Here is a 14,796-nt window from a genome sequence, read left to right on the forward strand (position 1 = left end):
AAAGAATAAATCTGGGCTGTTCTTAAATACATCCCATTTTTTATGTGCCTCATAAAATTCCACCCTGCCAGGATGTAGAAGTCTATAATTAACTGCCGAAATAGTCTGCTGCTTCTCCAGTATTTGTGTATTTATTCCCCCACACATATTACTGCTGTTTTCAGACAACCTGTTGATAGTTACCGATTCAGCCATGTCTGTGGCTGCTGTCAGGACACAAGGAGCTCGTTTTCTTCCCTGAGACAGCCCAGGCAGGCGGGTTTGCTGGCACTGTGCACAAGCTGGAGGATGTTACACCCAAACTGACTTGTCCTGGCTTTTCTCTGGCAAGGATAGCCCAAGCATGAGCGTGGGTTGGAGGCTACACTTCCATCTGACAGCCCTGCAGAAGAGCTTTGCTTTGTATCCTTTCCTTCTGGTCTAATATGCCTTACATTAAAATAAATGAAGGTGAAATTAGGCAGTTTCCACAGCTTGGATGATGCCCTGTCGTTTCTCCTTACCCTTCTCTATTATTATCCCAGCTGGTTCCTCTGGAAGTGCAGAGGTTCAGGAAGGCACCTTTTCTTTATGCTGAGAATCTGTTCTGAGTGTGGATCTGTTCTGAGTGTGCATCTCTGTGAGGAAACACAGTATCCTGTCCCTCTCTGCTATCAAGGGTGTGTTTGATACAGCAGATGTCTTTTTATATTATCATTTTGCCCTGAGAATCTTCACATAATTATGCCAAAGAAGCTGGGCCAAGTCTTTCCAGAATTAACAAATATCACCAACAAAACAGTGAATTCAAGAGATGTGAGTCCAAGTCTGCAGAGTGTTTTTTGAAACAAACACTGCAACTATTGCTGATTCCATCTATGAGGACCATGTCTGGGCTTTGGCAAATGTTCTCCCATTTCTTTCTGTGTCACCATTTAGTGATGGATCTATAATTGTGTTTCCTTGCACCATGACCATCAGACTGGGCTTCCTGACTTTGCCATGATCCTGTTTTTTTCCTTCATGGTCATAATACTGTTTCTTCCATATTATTCCAAGCGAGACAGAATAGTGTTTGAAGTCTAATTTGTGACTGCTGAAATCATAATGAAATCAGGTAGACACCTGGTCTGAGGTTAGTATCCTGGCTGAAGGCTCCCAGTCAATGGGCAGGAATAAGCACATTTCACACACTTTTTTTATTCTCATTGTAAGGTAAAAGCCTGAGGCAACTTCAAAGAACTGCACCCTAGAAATGCCTTATTCTCATCGGTGACTCATCCAGAGCATCCACAGAAGAAGCATGAAGTTGTGAGATAAAGTTCCTCGGGAGAGTCTTTGAAGGATGAAATAGGCCAGTCTGCCCTAGAGGCAAAGGAAGGCACAGCATTCAGAGAAAGATGAGCTAAATAGGTTAGAGGAGGGCATTTTAATTATGAATGTAAATGCCACGGTGTGTTGGAAACAAAGTCCTTCCTCTGCTGGCCCCTTTCCATCCCTGAAGAGAGGAGAGCTTCACTGTACCTGTAGGAAGGCTGAGGTGGAATTTCCTTTCCAGAACATTTACAGGCATTTTCATTTACTAATACTGCACTGCTTTATCCAACAACAACTCTGTTGTATTTATGATTTCCTGGTCATCAACAGCAAGTGGACTTTATCATTAATTTTCCTTTCCAGGTTTTTTATTTCTACATAAATTTACAAATTCTCCCCAGATTTCTTTGTCTTGGTAATTCTTACTCCCAGGTGGTCCAGTATAAGAGGACTATTAAGACCATGCCTAAATTTGGGGGCTTAGGCAGCCCCAACATCTGGAGGAGTTTTTTATGAAAGTGGGGTCCATTGTCAAGTATTTTGCTGAAGACATTGTATTGCAAGCTATAGATAGTAAGCTATTATGCATGCTGTATCTCTGAAAAGAAAGAGAGTGCTTGGTGACCCCTGCACAGCAGCCCTTGAAAGCCTCATGGCCTGCTGGTGCTCTTAATTGAAAAAGCTGTTTTCCTTAATTTTTTTTCTCTTTTTCCTTCTTTACAATATGTTGCAGAAGCTTATGGGGGCCTACATCTACAAAAATGCCAACAAAAAATATGTTTTTAATAGAAATGTAGCTGAAATATTGCAGATAGCCAAAACTCATAATGTTCCACTGCTGTGTGCTTTTAAGAAGGATGATTGTTAACTAGAATGTTTGGCTGAAAGATTTTAACCTGCTCTAATGCAGAGTAAGAGCAACATTTAGAATACAGTAAAAGCATTGTGAGAATGTCATTCTTTACTAAGCCCAAAGGACCTCAGGATAATCCTGATTGCTGCGTTTCTTTAGAGCTTTACATGAGAATTTGGATAGGAGCTAAGCTGCTGTTGTAACATTCCTATTTTTGCAAATGCTGATTTGTTAATGTGAATTGCTGTGTTTATTTTATTATGTATGTACTCAGAGATTTTGCAGTTGGCTAAGTCAGAATTAAATTGGGACAGATTAAACAAGTAAAAAGAAAGTTAGAAACATTAATTTTATTGAATAGCTGTGCTTCAAGAGATATAAAGTCACTTGTACCTGTTCTGTTTCTGAGCTGGAAAACACTGGAGAATCTCTCCTGTGACCATGGCTGCTGAGACTCTGGTGGCTGGCAGCTGCTACAGAGTGTAAATCTTTAGTAGCTCAGAAAATCATTTGCAGTTCAAGAAAATAGAGATCTCTGTGGTCTTTCCTTCCTCTGTAGTGTAAAGCTAGACAGACTAAAGTGACAAGAAAAGATGAAATTGATGAAAGGCTAAGATTTCCCAAAAGTACAGTGTCAAAAGTTCATGCAAGGGTCTAAAGGGTGTATCTATGGACAAAGACTGCTGTGCTTCATAATGAAAAAGAAAGATTGCTGTATCTCCACTGGTTTAGATGCAGAGATCAATTTAAGTCTATTGCTCTACGCTATTCCCATAAAGAAGTGAGAAAATCTGTATCTGCAGCAAATCTTCCAAATTTTCTGCTACTAAGTGTCTTTGTAGGAGTGTAACTGTCTCCAGACAGTTGGGTTTTTACTTTCACAAAAACCAGTGGTCCTTTTCTTTTGATAAAGACAAACAGGCTCACATTTAACTGAATTAATTGCTGTGGTAAAATATGTGAGCACAAACTGGCTGTCAGCAGCATTGAGGAGGTGTTGCATGCTTGTCTGAGTTCACATTCACTTGTGGAGCGTCTTTTGCACTGGGAGTGACATCCCTCACTCATGATGTTATTTATTGTTCAGATTTTTGAGCAAAAGGTTATTCAAGTCCCACAATGGGCATCAGGTCCCTTGCCAGGTTTGCACACTGGAGCACCAGAAGGAAAAAGGGACTGTGGGGTTGGTGTGAGAACTATGCCCATGATCAGAGGGCTGGAGCACCTCTTCTGTGAAGACAGACTGAGAGTTGGAGTTGTTCAGCCTGGAGAAGAGAAGGCTCCAGAGAGATCTTACTGCAGCCTTCTAAAACTTAATGAGGACTTATAAGAAAGCTGGAGCAGGACAGTTCTACCAAGGCCTGTAGAGATGGGATAAAAGGAGATAGCTTTGAACTGGAAGAGGGTAGATTTAGATTAGACATAAGGAAGCAAGTTTTTATGCTGAGGGTGGTGAGGCACTGCAAGAGGTTGCCCAGAGAAGGTCTGGATGCTCTGTCATGGGAAGTGTTCGAGGCCCGGTTGGTTGGAGCCCCGAGAAGCCTCATGGAGTGGAAGGTGTCTGAGCCTGTGGCAGGGTGGTTGGACTGGATGGCTTTTAAAGATAATTTCCACCCCAAGCCATTCTGTGATTCTATTCATTCCTGTGTGTTTTGTTGTGAAGTGTCATACAGCACCTCCATACAGCACCTCCCTGGCTTCCTGTCTTTTATCCTCCTTCAGTAGACATCTAGCTTATTAGTAATTAGCCTGCACCTCTGCCAGAGAACTTATATGCCTGGGGCTGAGAGCAAACCCTTCTGGCCCTGGGAGCTGCCAGGGAAAATGGCCCCTTTCCTGTGCTCATGAGCCGCCTCCGTGGATGTTTAATTTACAGGACAGACACAGCCTTAGAGCATGTCTGTGCTAGGCAGGTCAAAGCCATCTCAATGTCAGACTGAGCTCAGCACAGCTTTCATCACTGCTGGCTGCATGAAGCTCTGCTGGGATCTTCTTCCCAGGGATGCTGGGAAGAAGACACAAGTTAGCAGTGTACTTGTGTTCAGCGTTTCCTCCATTTCAGTACCTTTCTGTGCCAGAGTGGATGCATTGGGCAAAGCTGGGGTGAGAGTGTGGGACTGTGTGTGTGCTGTGTCTGAGGGCCTGCAGATTTGCTTTCACTAGTTTGGACAGAAGATTAAGGCTGAATTGCTGGCTTTCTTTGCTGTCGTGTGGCTTGGCAGGGACAAGTTTGTTAGAGCAGTGCTGTTCATTTTCTAGGGCAGGATTTTAAAATTGCCTTCACTTTTCAGCTTTGTTCTGCTGCAGTCAAACAAAGTGGTGGGTTATTGTCAGTAGAATTAGGCCAACACTGAAGGCTTTTGAAAATCTATTTTGAGAAGCTGTGTAGGTGCTGAAGACAACAGTAACCATAATTACTATGTACTTATATAGCACAAAATTGACTGTCTAAGAAAAAGCATTCATGGTTCTTTGAGGGCCAGTGGGGTAAATATGTGCATTCATTATGTCTTGTGCTGTGTGTAGAGTACAGAAATAAAGGTAATGGTATCCACAGCAAGCCTAATAGCTTGTGGTTACATTAAAGGACAAATCCAGAAGGTGCTTGATTGCAGACTTCAGGTGGGGTCCAGCAGCCAACTTATTTTCCAGCCAAACTGGGCCTGAAGTACCACGTGGTGTGGGTTGAGTCTCTTTAACAAGATCAGTGTAGAAATTTCAGAACTTTGGCATCAGGGCTGAGAAGTGGCTCAGCCTGTGCACAGTGAGATTTTGCCTGGGACTGCTTCCCGTGACCGAGGCTTTGAGGACTGCCTGTGCAGTGGAGGGAGGGATGGAGATGGGTCGGGTGAGGGACTCTGATCCCAGCTGGCTGTCAGCTCCAGCCTTACCCTCACTGCTGAGACATCCTTCTGGATTATCTTCCAGCCACTGCAAATTATGATTCGGGTATATTAAAGAGCTGCCTGCTGACAGCAAGCCTAGCTCACAAGCAGATCCACTACCAGCTCACTGCTTATTTTTCCCTGATATGAGTCTGGTGAGTGATAGATGCCTTTAATGGGGGAGTGACACAATGAGGTCTCCTACTGGAGGATGGCTTTCATGGCTCACTGTGATTGAATGGGGCTGCCTCCAGCAGTTCTGCTGCAGCACTTCCTCTTCTACTTGCTATAGCCACTCAGGGATGCTGCTTTGCTCACATCACTTCCTCTTGCCTCCCAACTCAGCAGATCCACTGGTCTTGCTCTGGGCGGGGAGTGGTGTTCGAAGGGTGAGTAATGCATCCCTTGTGTTTTCTTCAAGCCTGCCAGCTTATGCTTCTCAGCCATGGTGTTGGTGGGAAGGGGAGGCAGGAAGAGGCTGGTGGCTGCTGAAGTATTAGCTGCACACCTAGGCAAAAATGCTGGTTTTGAGTCAGTGCTTCCTTTATGCGCTCATACCAGACGTGTACATCACTGTCAAGAGTAGGCAAGAAGGCAATTTACCCAGTCACCGCTGCGATTGTTGGCATTTAGGAGTCGTGACTTTCCAGTTAGAACACTATTAATAAACCATGCAGTCACTGGGTGAAAGCTCCCATAAGCATTTTGAGGGCTTGCGGCTCTGACACTTCCCCCATGTGTGTTTTCCCACAGCCGACAATGCCCGCCGCCCTTCCCGCCGCCGCCGGCCCAGCAGCACAGCCCCATGTCCTCGCAGGCCACCGCTGGCCCTCTGCTCCCAGGCTCCTTGCCCCCGCTGCCGGCCCCTGTGGCTGCCCAGACTCCGACGCTGCCGGGCCAGCAGCTGACACCCGACGCCTTTGCCATCGTGGAGCGGGCGCAGCAGATGGTGGAGATGCTCTCCGAGGAGAACCACGTGCTGCGGCAGGAGCTGGAGGGCTACTACGAGAAGGCAGACAAGCTGCAGAAGGTAGGTCTAGAGATTGGGATGGTTATCTCTGGCCAGGATAACATCTTGGTGCTTCTGCCTTTGGACACTGTTCTTCATAGTTGCATCACTGCAGTGGGGATGCACCACTGGCCACTTCTAACTACTGCCTGTCCGTGGTGGTCTCACAGTAGAGCCTTGTGGGCTCTACTGTCTTTAGAATGAAACAGAGGAGTCCATCAGATATCTCTCAACTGGGTATTTTCCCCTTCCATCTTCCATGCTGGCCTCACTGGAGCTTTCCCTGGAAGTCTCCCATGGGCAGTATGTTCCTGGTGCAGCAGGGTCCTGCATCATCTGCACAGGGGTTAGAGATGCAGGTGAGAACCATGTGAAGAGCACGTTCTTATTTGTCCCAGGCAGTCTCGTCCACCACAACAAGCTCGTGTGTTGCTCCACACTCTTTGGAAGTGTAACAGCCGCCAGTGGGGTTGTCCATTGTTCACCAATTTCCATCCATGAAATTGATGAACTGGGTTGTCTTAGAGGCTTTCAGTTACTGCTCCTTGAGTTTCTAAGAACTAATGTTAGACATCCATTTGAACATGCTGGTTCTAAAAGCACTGTCCCCTTATCTGAAAGGACCATTTGATAAAGATTTTACTTGAAACCCATTTTTCTAAGAGATCCTGCATGCTCTTTTCTATAAATATGCAGGTTTTTTCAGTGCAGGAGAGTCATGTCTTGCGCACTGCCTGGGGTGAGAAGATGAAGAGTTGTATCTAATGCAGTAGAAGTTGCTTAAAACTGAGGCTCACTGAAGGCAAATCAGAGATGCTCCCCAGATCTGCTGACTTTGGGTCCTAAGAGCTCAGACCAAATAACTTACTTAGGACCGTGTACTAGTATTTCATTTATGTCTTCCCACCGCTTATACACAAATGAGCTTAGATTGCAGGTCTTTTCTCTCTGAATTTAGGAGTCTGTATGGGAGCTCAATTTTTTTTGTATGCTGTGTGGATCAGGGAGACACCCTTCAGAGAAGAAGAAGCAGCTCTCAGAGACCATGTCCCAGCTTAGGGAGAAGCTTCTCCTTAGCTTTGGGAGAAATTTGTGACAATCTGTTCAAACAGATTAGGAAAAAGACCAAGTGTTTTGTGACTGCTGTCCTTTCTGCCTCCTCTGCAACAAGATGAGCTGAGTTTATTCCCAGAATTTCCTAAACTTAGTTAGAAAAAATTTTGCAGCAATGTTAACTATTCATGAAGAAATCTGCAAAAACTTTATTACTGACTTCCTGTGGCCTTTGTGGGCAAAAAGAAATATTCCAGCTATTAATTTTACAAAAGCTGCATTGTTCAGTAAAAGGTATTTAAGTGTAATGCCCTATAAATATTCTGGTTTCTTTCATAGAAATGGTTCTCTCTTTATCTTGGATGCCCTGCAAGTGTATTGCATCAGACACCAACAGAAAGGTATTCAAGCATGGGCTGAAGTCTTACTTCAGTCAATAAAGTGTGAACTTGAGTCCCATTGACTTTGGGGGAATGTAAGCGGACTATTAAAGTGAAACACATATTCAAGTGCATTCTTTCTTCAGGAAACCAAATCTCTAACACATGGTATCCCTCCCATGCTGCTTTTGCCGTGTTTGAACACAAGGTCAGGGCAGGTCTTCCTCAGTTCCCACAAACATTGCCTCTGAAAATGTGGTTGAGTTAAATTATGTACTTTGGATGTGAAAACTCTTCCCTCTTGTTGCAAGTGGAAAGGTCAGGAATGAGTACTTGTTTGTGGATAACAATTTTATTCTAGGTAGGACGACCTTCCCATCACTTTTATTCATTACAGAATAGGGGAAGAAGTTGGAGAAAGTCAGCTTGACTTGTAGGACTCCCTGGGCATTTGCACAAACAGCTCAGTTCTGAGGGTTGTCACATTCTCAGTTGTGTGTGAACAGACCTTTTTCTAGAGAGGTACAAGGTGCTGATGAGTCCCTCTGCTGTTTGATGAGTTGCCTTTTTTTCTTACCTAAAAAAAGTTGGAAGAGAAATTGTGTGCATTTAATTTTGAGCTTTTTGGATGATTTTCTCTTTTCTGAGTAGTGTTACCTGCTCAAGTTTAATTGCTAGGCTGGGCTGGCTCTTCCCCGTGCCACATGTGTGGGTTGTTTGAGTGGGTTGGCTCCAGGAGCTACCAGGCAGAGAAAATGCTGAATTGTTTTTTTTTCCTCCATGGAAGAAGGAGAAGGAAATCCCAGAGCTGTTGAGAAACGCCAACACAATTTATGGCTGTTCTTCTGCTCTCCTTTAATTTTGTTCAGTGCTGATGGAGCACTTGCTACAGGAAGTTTTTGCCTCCAGGGCTGCAGGCGGTGTGGTGATGTGTTTTGGGAAATACCAGCATATAGAGGGCCAAGCAGAGCCCTTGTGGTAACCAGCTGCATTGGGCCAGACTGTTAGGCTGTGGAAAGCCACTTTTGTGCTGGCAAATCTGCTCTACTGTGGTAGGAGCTGTCTGGAGAAAGCGTCTTCTCCTGCAGATAGTGGCTCACCAACTCCCTGAAAAATTCAGAGAGAACCAAATTAAAGCCTCTTGCTCAGGGCATTGTTCATATGCCTCTAAAGCATTGAAAGGCTGGAGGCATTGACCACCTCTCTAGGGAAACCTGTTCCAGGGTTTGACCACCCACTCAGTAAAGAAATGCTTTCTCATGGCTAGTCTGAATGTCCCCACTTGTTTCAGCTTTTGTGCTTGTGAACAAGCTGGAAGCAGAAATTGGGGAAGGTAATGAGGTTTCACCTTGATGGCTCTGCCAGGCTTTCCTTGGTGCATGGTTTGGAGGTGCTGCCTGCCCACGGGCTGTATCTCCACAGAGTGGTCCAGGCTACTGGAGCCTCACTGTGGGTTCCTATACACCCAGAGAGGGGTGACAGCTCCAGTGTCTCTGGAGCTCTCATTCTGCAAGTGCTGCAGCTGGAAAATCATGCCTGAAGCTTACTGAGAGGAACCTAGCTCTTCAGCAAGTGGAGGTGAGCTTGCACCCTGGCTTCAAAAATCATGAATCTGTCCCACCCATGACTCAAGAGGCCAAAAAAGCACCAGATTTAGAAAGGTACGTGGGAGGCTGTGTGTGTCTTTTGGTTTTCCAGCCTGTGCACATTATCAAGCCCTTCTCCACAAACACAAGGGCCAGGCATGCAGGAACAGATTCCCACATCAGCATTGACCACCTCTGCAGCAATAATTTAACCAAAGCTATATCACTTAACATGATATTATCTTATTAAAAGAGTTGGATGGATTAGCTGAACATCAAAACTCTACTCAGGACTAGTCTTCTGTCAGTCTTTTGGGCTCGGGTCCTAAAATGCAAGTTCACCACTAAGGGATTCCTCTGCGTACCTTGCCTGCAGTTTGCCAGATTTCAAGAAGGTGAGGATAAGAAGATTGAAAACCCAAAACAATTGGTTCTGTTTGTTACAGAGAGTTTCTCTTGTATAAAGCAGTCTTCAGTCAAGGATGGAAAGGAATAGATCACAGTAGTTTAAAAGTGACCGGAGGCCAGAGCTGAGCCTAAAATACTTTTGGTGGCATTCAGAGCTCAGAGATAAGTTCTGGATCAGGGACCGGTTGAACAATAAATGTTGCCTCCTACACCTTTTCTAGGAGAGAATACAGCCCACATAAATACACAATTTCTTGTTTTTTCTGCTCCTGGGTGGCATTAAAGCAGTCACCTTGGTCATAGACCAAAGGCACCCAAACAGTTCCATCAAGTCTAGCCCACCTCAAGCTTTTTTTGGGGGGTGCTGGTGGGGTGTCCTGGGGTGTTGTGACATGGTGAGCTGCCTCACAGGGTGTTTATGGGGGTCCCCAGTGCAGGAGCCACCAGCATTTCTGGGGCTTCATGCCATTGTCTGCCAGGGAGATTGGTCATGGCAGAGTTGGTGGCTGGCATGACACTGGACATGAGCATTGCCTGACCCCTTGTGTTATTGGAATGTGCTGGGCAAATACTGGAACGGGACACATTCCTGCAGGGCTTTAACAGGAACTCTCCTTTCAGTTTGAGATTGAGATTCAGAGGATTTCAGAAGCTTATGAAGGTTTGGTGAAGACCACCACTAAGAGGGAGTCCCTGGACAAAGCGATGAGAAACAAACTCGAAGGAGAAATTAGGAGACTTCATGACTTCAACAGGGATCTCCGTGGTACGTTACAGTTGCTTGTGTATTTTTTCCCCCTTTGGTTGACATGGTGTTTCACTAACAAGCTCCAGAGCAGCAGGCTTTAGCAGAGTGGCTTCACACAATGTTTAGATACACATCATGAGAAATAAGGCCTTCCTCATTGGCATTAGACGAAACTGCTGTCACCCTCCTGGTGGCAAAAATACCTTCTGGCAAAGTGTAAGAATCAGCTCCAAATGGTGCCTTTGTGTTTAACACTTGAAAATATGGATTTGACAGCAAGGCCACCAGTCACAGTATCCTGTTGTCTCAAACTGAGAAATCTGCCCACTCCTAAAGAGCTAAAGAGCAAATTGTAATGTAGAACAGTGCTGTGTTACCCATAAATCTCCAAGATCAGTGCCTTCACAGGTTGGTAGCCCAGTATCAAAGGTTTTCTCTTTTTTAAAAAACTTAAATTTGAGGGTGTATCCTTTTGAGAAAGCAAATGGAGGATATGTTGGGTAACTATCGCCCATCCAGGTTGCCTATGGGTACTACTTGGGTACTCACTGCTCCTGCAGTGAGGTGCCTTTTTCAAGCTGACATGTTTTTTGCAATGATGTAAGTGGGACACATTGTCTTTTTGAAGGGGGGAAGTTTCTGAAGGCAGGACTTTTCCAGGGAAAGCTGTCCTTGGCTCCAGAAAATGCCTTCTTTCCCAGGGCATCCTCAAGGAGTGGTGTCACTGGGCTGGGGGCTCCTGTTCCCCAGGATGTCTTCCTGCACCAGGGGCAGCTCTTCACTGCAGGAAAGCAGCCATCTCCTTACACGGCTGGGTAGAGACATGATTGCCTGGGCATGTCAGCTGTGAATGGCAGAGACTTTCTTCCAGTTTCTGTGAATCTGAATAACACAGCTTCATGGAAGAGGTCAAAGGCCTCATCTTTTATGTATGTGTCAGCCTCCATTTTAATATCCTCCTTCAGAGAGTCTATTTATACTTCTCTGCTGGCATGCATCTTATTTTCTTGGTTGGCCTACAGTTTTATATACATATATTTATACTTGAAGTATTTCCTGTTTTTTGCAGAACGACTGGAGACAGCCAATAGGCAGCTGGCCAGCCGAGACTTCGATGGGCATGAGGATAAGGCAACAGAGGGCCTTTATGCCACTCAGAGTGAGTACTGTGCTGATCTGCTTGGAAGATGCAGATATGTATATATATATATGCATATATACATGCACACATGTATACATAGTGGAATGGAGGTGAATACTTTGCTATTAATTGTTATTCTGCTTGTGGCTTGGTTTTACTCAGCTAATTCATCACACAGTCTTGTTTAAGCTGCAGACTGGATTGTTTGGGGTAGGATTTTTTCCCTCTGAGCACCAGAACCAAGCAGTGGGAGTTAATGGTAACACAACTTAGCTTATTTTTGATAAATATTTATCTGAAATTGTGAAGTGTTGCTTGCAGAGATAATCTCTAAAGATGCATGCTTTTTAGAGAAGTCAGATTCTTCTCTTGGCTGGGAAAAGCTCAGAACGAGGTCTGCTGCCTAGTTGTCAGTGCCATGGTTTGGCTAAGAGCAGAAGGAGCAGAGCTCAACCATGCTTTTTACCAAGGGCTGAAGTGACAAAGATTTTGCAGCTTCTGTTGCTATGGAAGCATCCATTCCCAATGCGTTGTAGGAAGATGAGCTGCAACTGCAGTGGAGAACCATCTACCTCCATTGCAGAGCTTGGTACTATTCAACATGTCTCACCATCAGCCCTGCAATGTCCAGCAGCTGCTCCAAATACTGGAGAGCCTTCTCCTGGCTCCCACCAGCAGCGATGATGCCAGCACAGCTGATCATTTGGTACACGTGTGCACAAACCAGAAGAGAATCTGGGGATCTTTTCCATGACACGTTAGCTTTGCCGTATTAGCAAATGGCGTAAAGGTGTGCGGATACTGCTGCAAATGCAATGGGATGATCTCTTAAGGAAAGGGTATTGCTGTATAAATCTTGTCATCCTCGGGAAGAGTTCAGATGGGATAAGCTGCTCAGTAGAAATTGGAGACCGGGATCTGCTCTCTTCATATAGAGACAACCTGGCAGTGTTGCCATATGCTGTTAGCTACAAGGAGGAGTTAAATCCCTGGGATGGACTCGGTTTGAGTTCTTTTCCAGTACATAAACATGCTCTGTGCTTCTGCTGGTAAATATCTAGCAGTGCAACTTTGTGCTGTGCACTCAGCATATTGCTGCAATCAATTCACAGCTTACAAACAAATATAGCTTTTTGGATCCTGTCACATAAGAAGGTCTGGATGCTTGGAGTGTCTCCTGGCTAGGCCAGCAAGCTAAATGTTACTAATGCAATGCAGAGTGCTTCCAAGAATAGAAAAATGGGCACATGTAAAGCAGGTCCTCTTCAGTCATGTTATTTGGGCTGCTGGGACATGCACAGTGCTGACCTTGATATCAGGGTGTCTGCCTAGCAAACACCCCTCTCAGAGTCCGTAAAAGGTTCTGCTTGGAAATCCTCTTTTGCTGACTGCATTTATACCCTGATGTTTGTGTGTGTCTGAGTCTTCCACTGGGGCAGACTGTGTCTGGGGTTCGGCTGCACTTCATTGCTCACCTGGGGGTTTTTGCAAGCACAGTTTTTATCTTCCTCATGTCTTTTAATAGGATGCACAGGCAGAAAACTGAGAAGAAGGAAACTGAGTTTTAGCTGCTTTAAATACACTGAGATTGAAATAGTCATTTTAGAAGAAGAGGTTTGTTGTGAAGGTGATGTTTGGATTTTATTCCGAAGAGTGGCAGCTTATTAAGTAAATGCAGGTTAGTAAATGCAAATCTAAATTTTCATTAGGAAAGCAAAAGCAGATTTCTAGTCCCTATGTTTTTGGAGGACAGCAGGGAAATATGACCCAAGTTATATAAGAAGGCTCCAACATCCACAGTTTGCTAAAAGTTGTCATTTTTAAGCCACTCTGGTGATGAGCTGAAGAAAGATAAGATTATTGAGGCTGGTAATACTGCATAGCAATTTTTTAATGGTAAAACTCCAGTATTGAGAAAGACTCCCAGAAAAAGAAATCTGGCAAGGAAGGATGTTCAAGGATCATTTCTCAGTTCCTCACAGAGCTTTCCATTAGCAATGCAACAGTGCAGAGCAGTCATGTGCTCTGAGATGGAGACTGCAGGTGACAAAAAAATCTTATTCTTTGCAATTATAATAGACAAAGCCAGGCCACATGCCTCTAAGAATTGAGTGCTAGGCAGGGCTGGAAAATACTCACACCATATTAGTTAAAAGATAATTATGTGATGTCTTTTCAGGGAAAAGGGTTTTTTAAGGAAAACCATGAAGCAGCGACTGATGGAGGCATATAGGCCCATACAGGCAAGAGAAGAGACACTTAGGAGGAGGCTGAGAGATGCTTGGATGATTGAGGATGGTTTCAAGGACATGGGGCTGAGAGAAAGCTTACAATGCAGCTTATTATCCTCATATCTTGGGAAAAATGTATTTTGATGGAGTGTGAGGATTCTGTGTGTTTTTTTGGGATTTCTGAACTGTGGGAGCACTGTTTTTTCAGGTGTCTGAGATGAATTGTGCCCATCCACATGGCTCCACATGTGTTAGTGGGGATACATGGACAGTTTTAGCAGTGTGTACTCTTTGTGGGAGTGTTCAGTTCATGTGCCCTGAACTTGTGCATATATCTCTGTCCCAAATATCCGAGGCAAAAAAAATGTTCCCATTTCCAGACCAGAAATAATCAGGAAATAATCTGTATTGCTGCTCCAGGCCTCCTTTGGCCCAGCTTTGTCAGCATCAAACCACAGCTGCAGAGGACTGAGTGAGGATTGGGCAGATGGACAGTAGCTCTGCTGCTCTTCTGCAGGGAAATAGCTGGCAATCTGGCCCTATTTGATGTGTAGAGAATATAGTAAAACTGTGGAAAACCTTCTCCTGTTTGGCTGCTTGGTGTAAATACCAATTCATTTATTTTGCTTATTATTATGGGATGGATACCAGCTACTGAAAGGTCCTTGGAGCAGGCAATCAGAGGTTAGAACAAGGTCCTGTCCTCCTTTCAGATTCTTTCTGACAATCAGTCTGGGGAGGCTGTTGGAGCATGAGGGCCCATCTTGCTCTTGGTCCCCTGTCTCACAGCCATGGCTGTTTGGGAAGGTTGGGCTGCTGGAGTTGGCTGGGATACAGCTTGATCTAGGTGAGCAGGAGAGGTGACTCCTGTGCCACATCCTGTACATCAGCTGTCCAAGGGTGACTGGCAGCAGCTGCCATGGTGTACGCCTGTGACCAGGGATGGCATATGACAGAGCTCCTCCACACACTTGCCATGTCAGGAGCTGCAAGAGTAATGAGAGGCTAAAGTCCCTCAGGTTTCACTGAGGAAAGGCATGGTCACTGGAAGGCATCTGTGGAATTGACAGCTGTGAGTGAAGAGCCACCACTGGAAAATGAAAACCTGCATAAGAGACATTATTGGGAGTGCTGCAAGGGATGTGCTGTGGGAACCACTCTTGTTTGCAGGAAATCTCCTGCAGCCAAATTAGTCTCCAGCTGCTG

General features: G+C 45.0%; 1 protein-coding gene across 1 annotated transcript in view; it reads left to right on the plus strand.

Annotated features, from left to right (window-relative positions):
- Window positions 1–14,796, plus strand: part of AMOTL1 (angiomotin like 1) — a 54,581-nt gene that overhangs the window by 19,040 nt on the left and 20,745 nt on the right. The window contains exons 4-6 of the mRNA XM_005492079.4: window positions 5,788–6,064; window positions 10,092–10,236; window positions 11,288–11,377. Of these exons, the coding sequence (XP_005492136.3) occupies window positions 5,788–6,064; window positions 10,092–10,236; window positions 11,288–11,377 (512 nt within the window). The remainder of the gene's footprint in view (window positions 1–5,787; window positions 6,065–10,091; window positions 10,237–11,287; window positions 11,378–14,796) is intronic.

Source organism: Zonotrichia albicollis, chromosome 2, assembly GCF_047830755.1.
Source record: "Zonotrichia albicollis isolate bZonAlb1 chromosome 2, bZonAlb1.hap1, whole genome shotgun sequence".
In the NCBI taxonomy this organism is placed as follows: domain Eukaryota; kingdom Metazoa; phylum Chordata; class Aves; order Passeriformes; family Passerellidae; genus Zonotrichia; species Zonotrichia albicollis.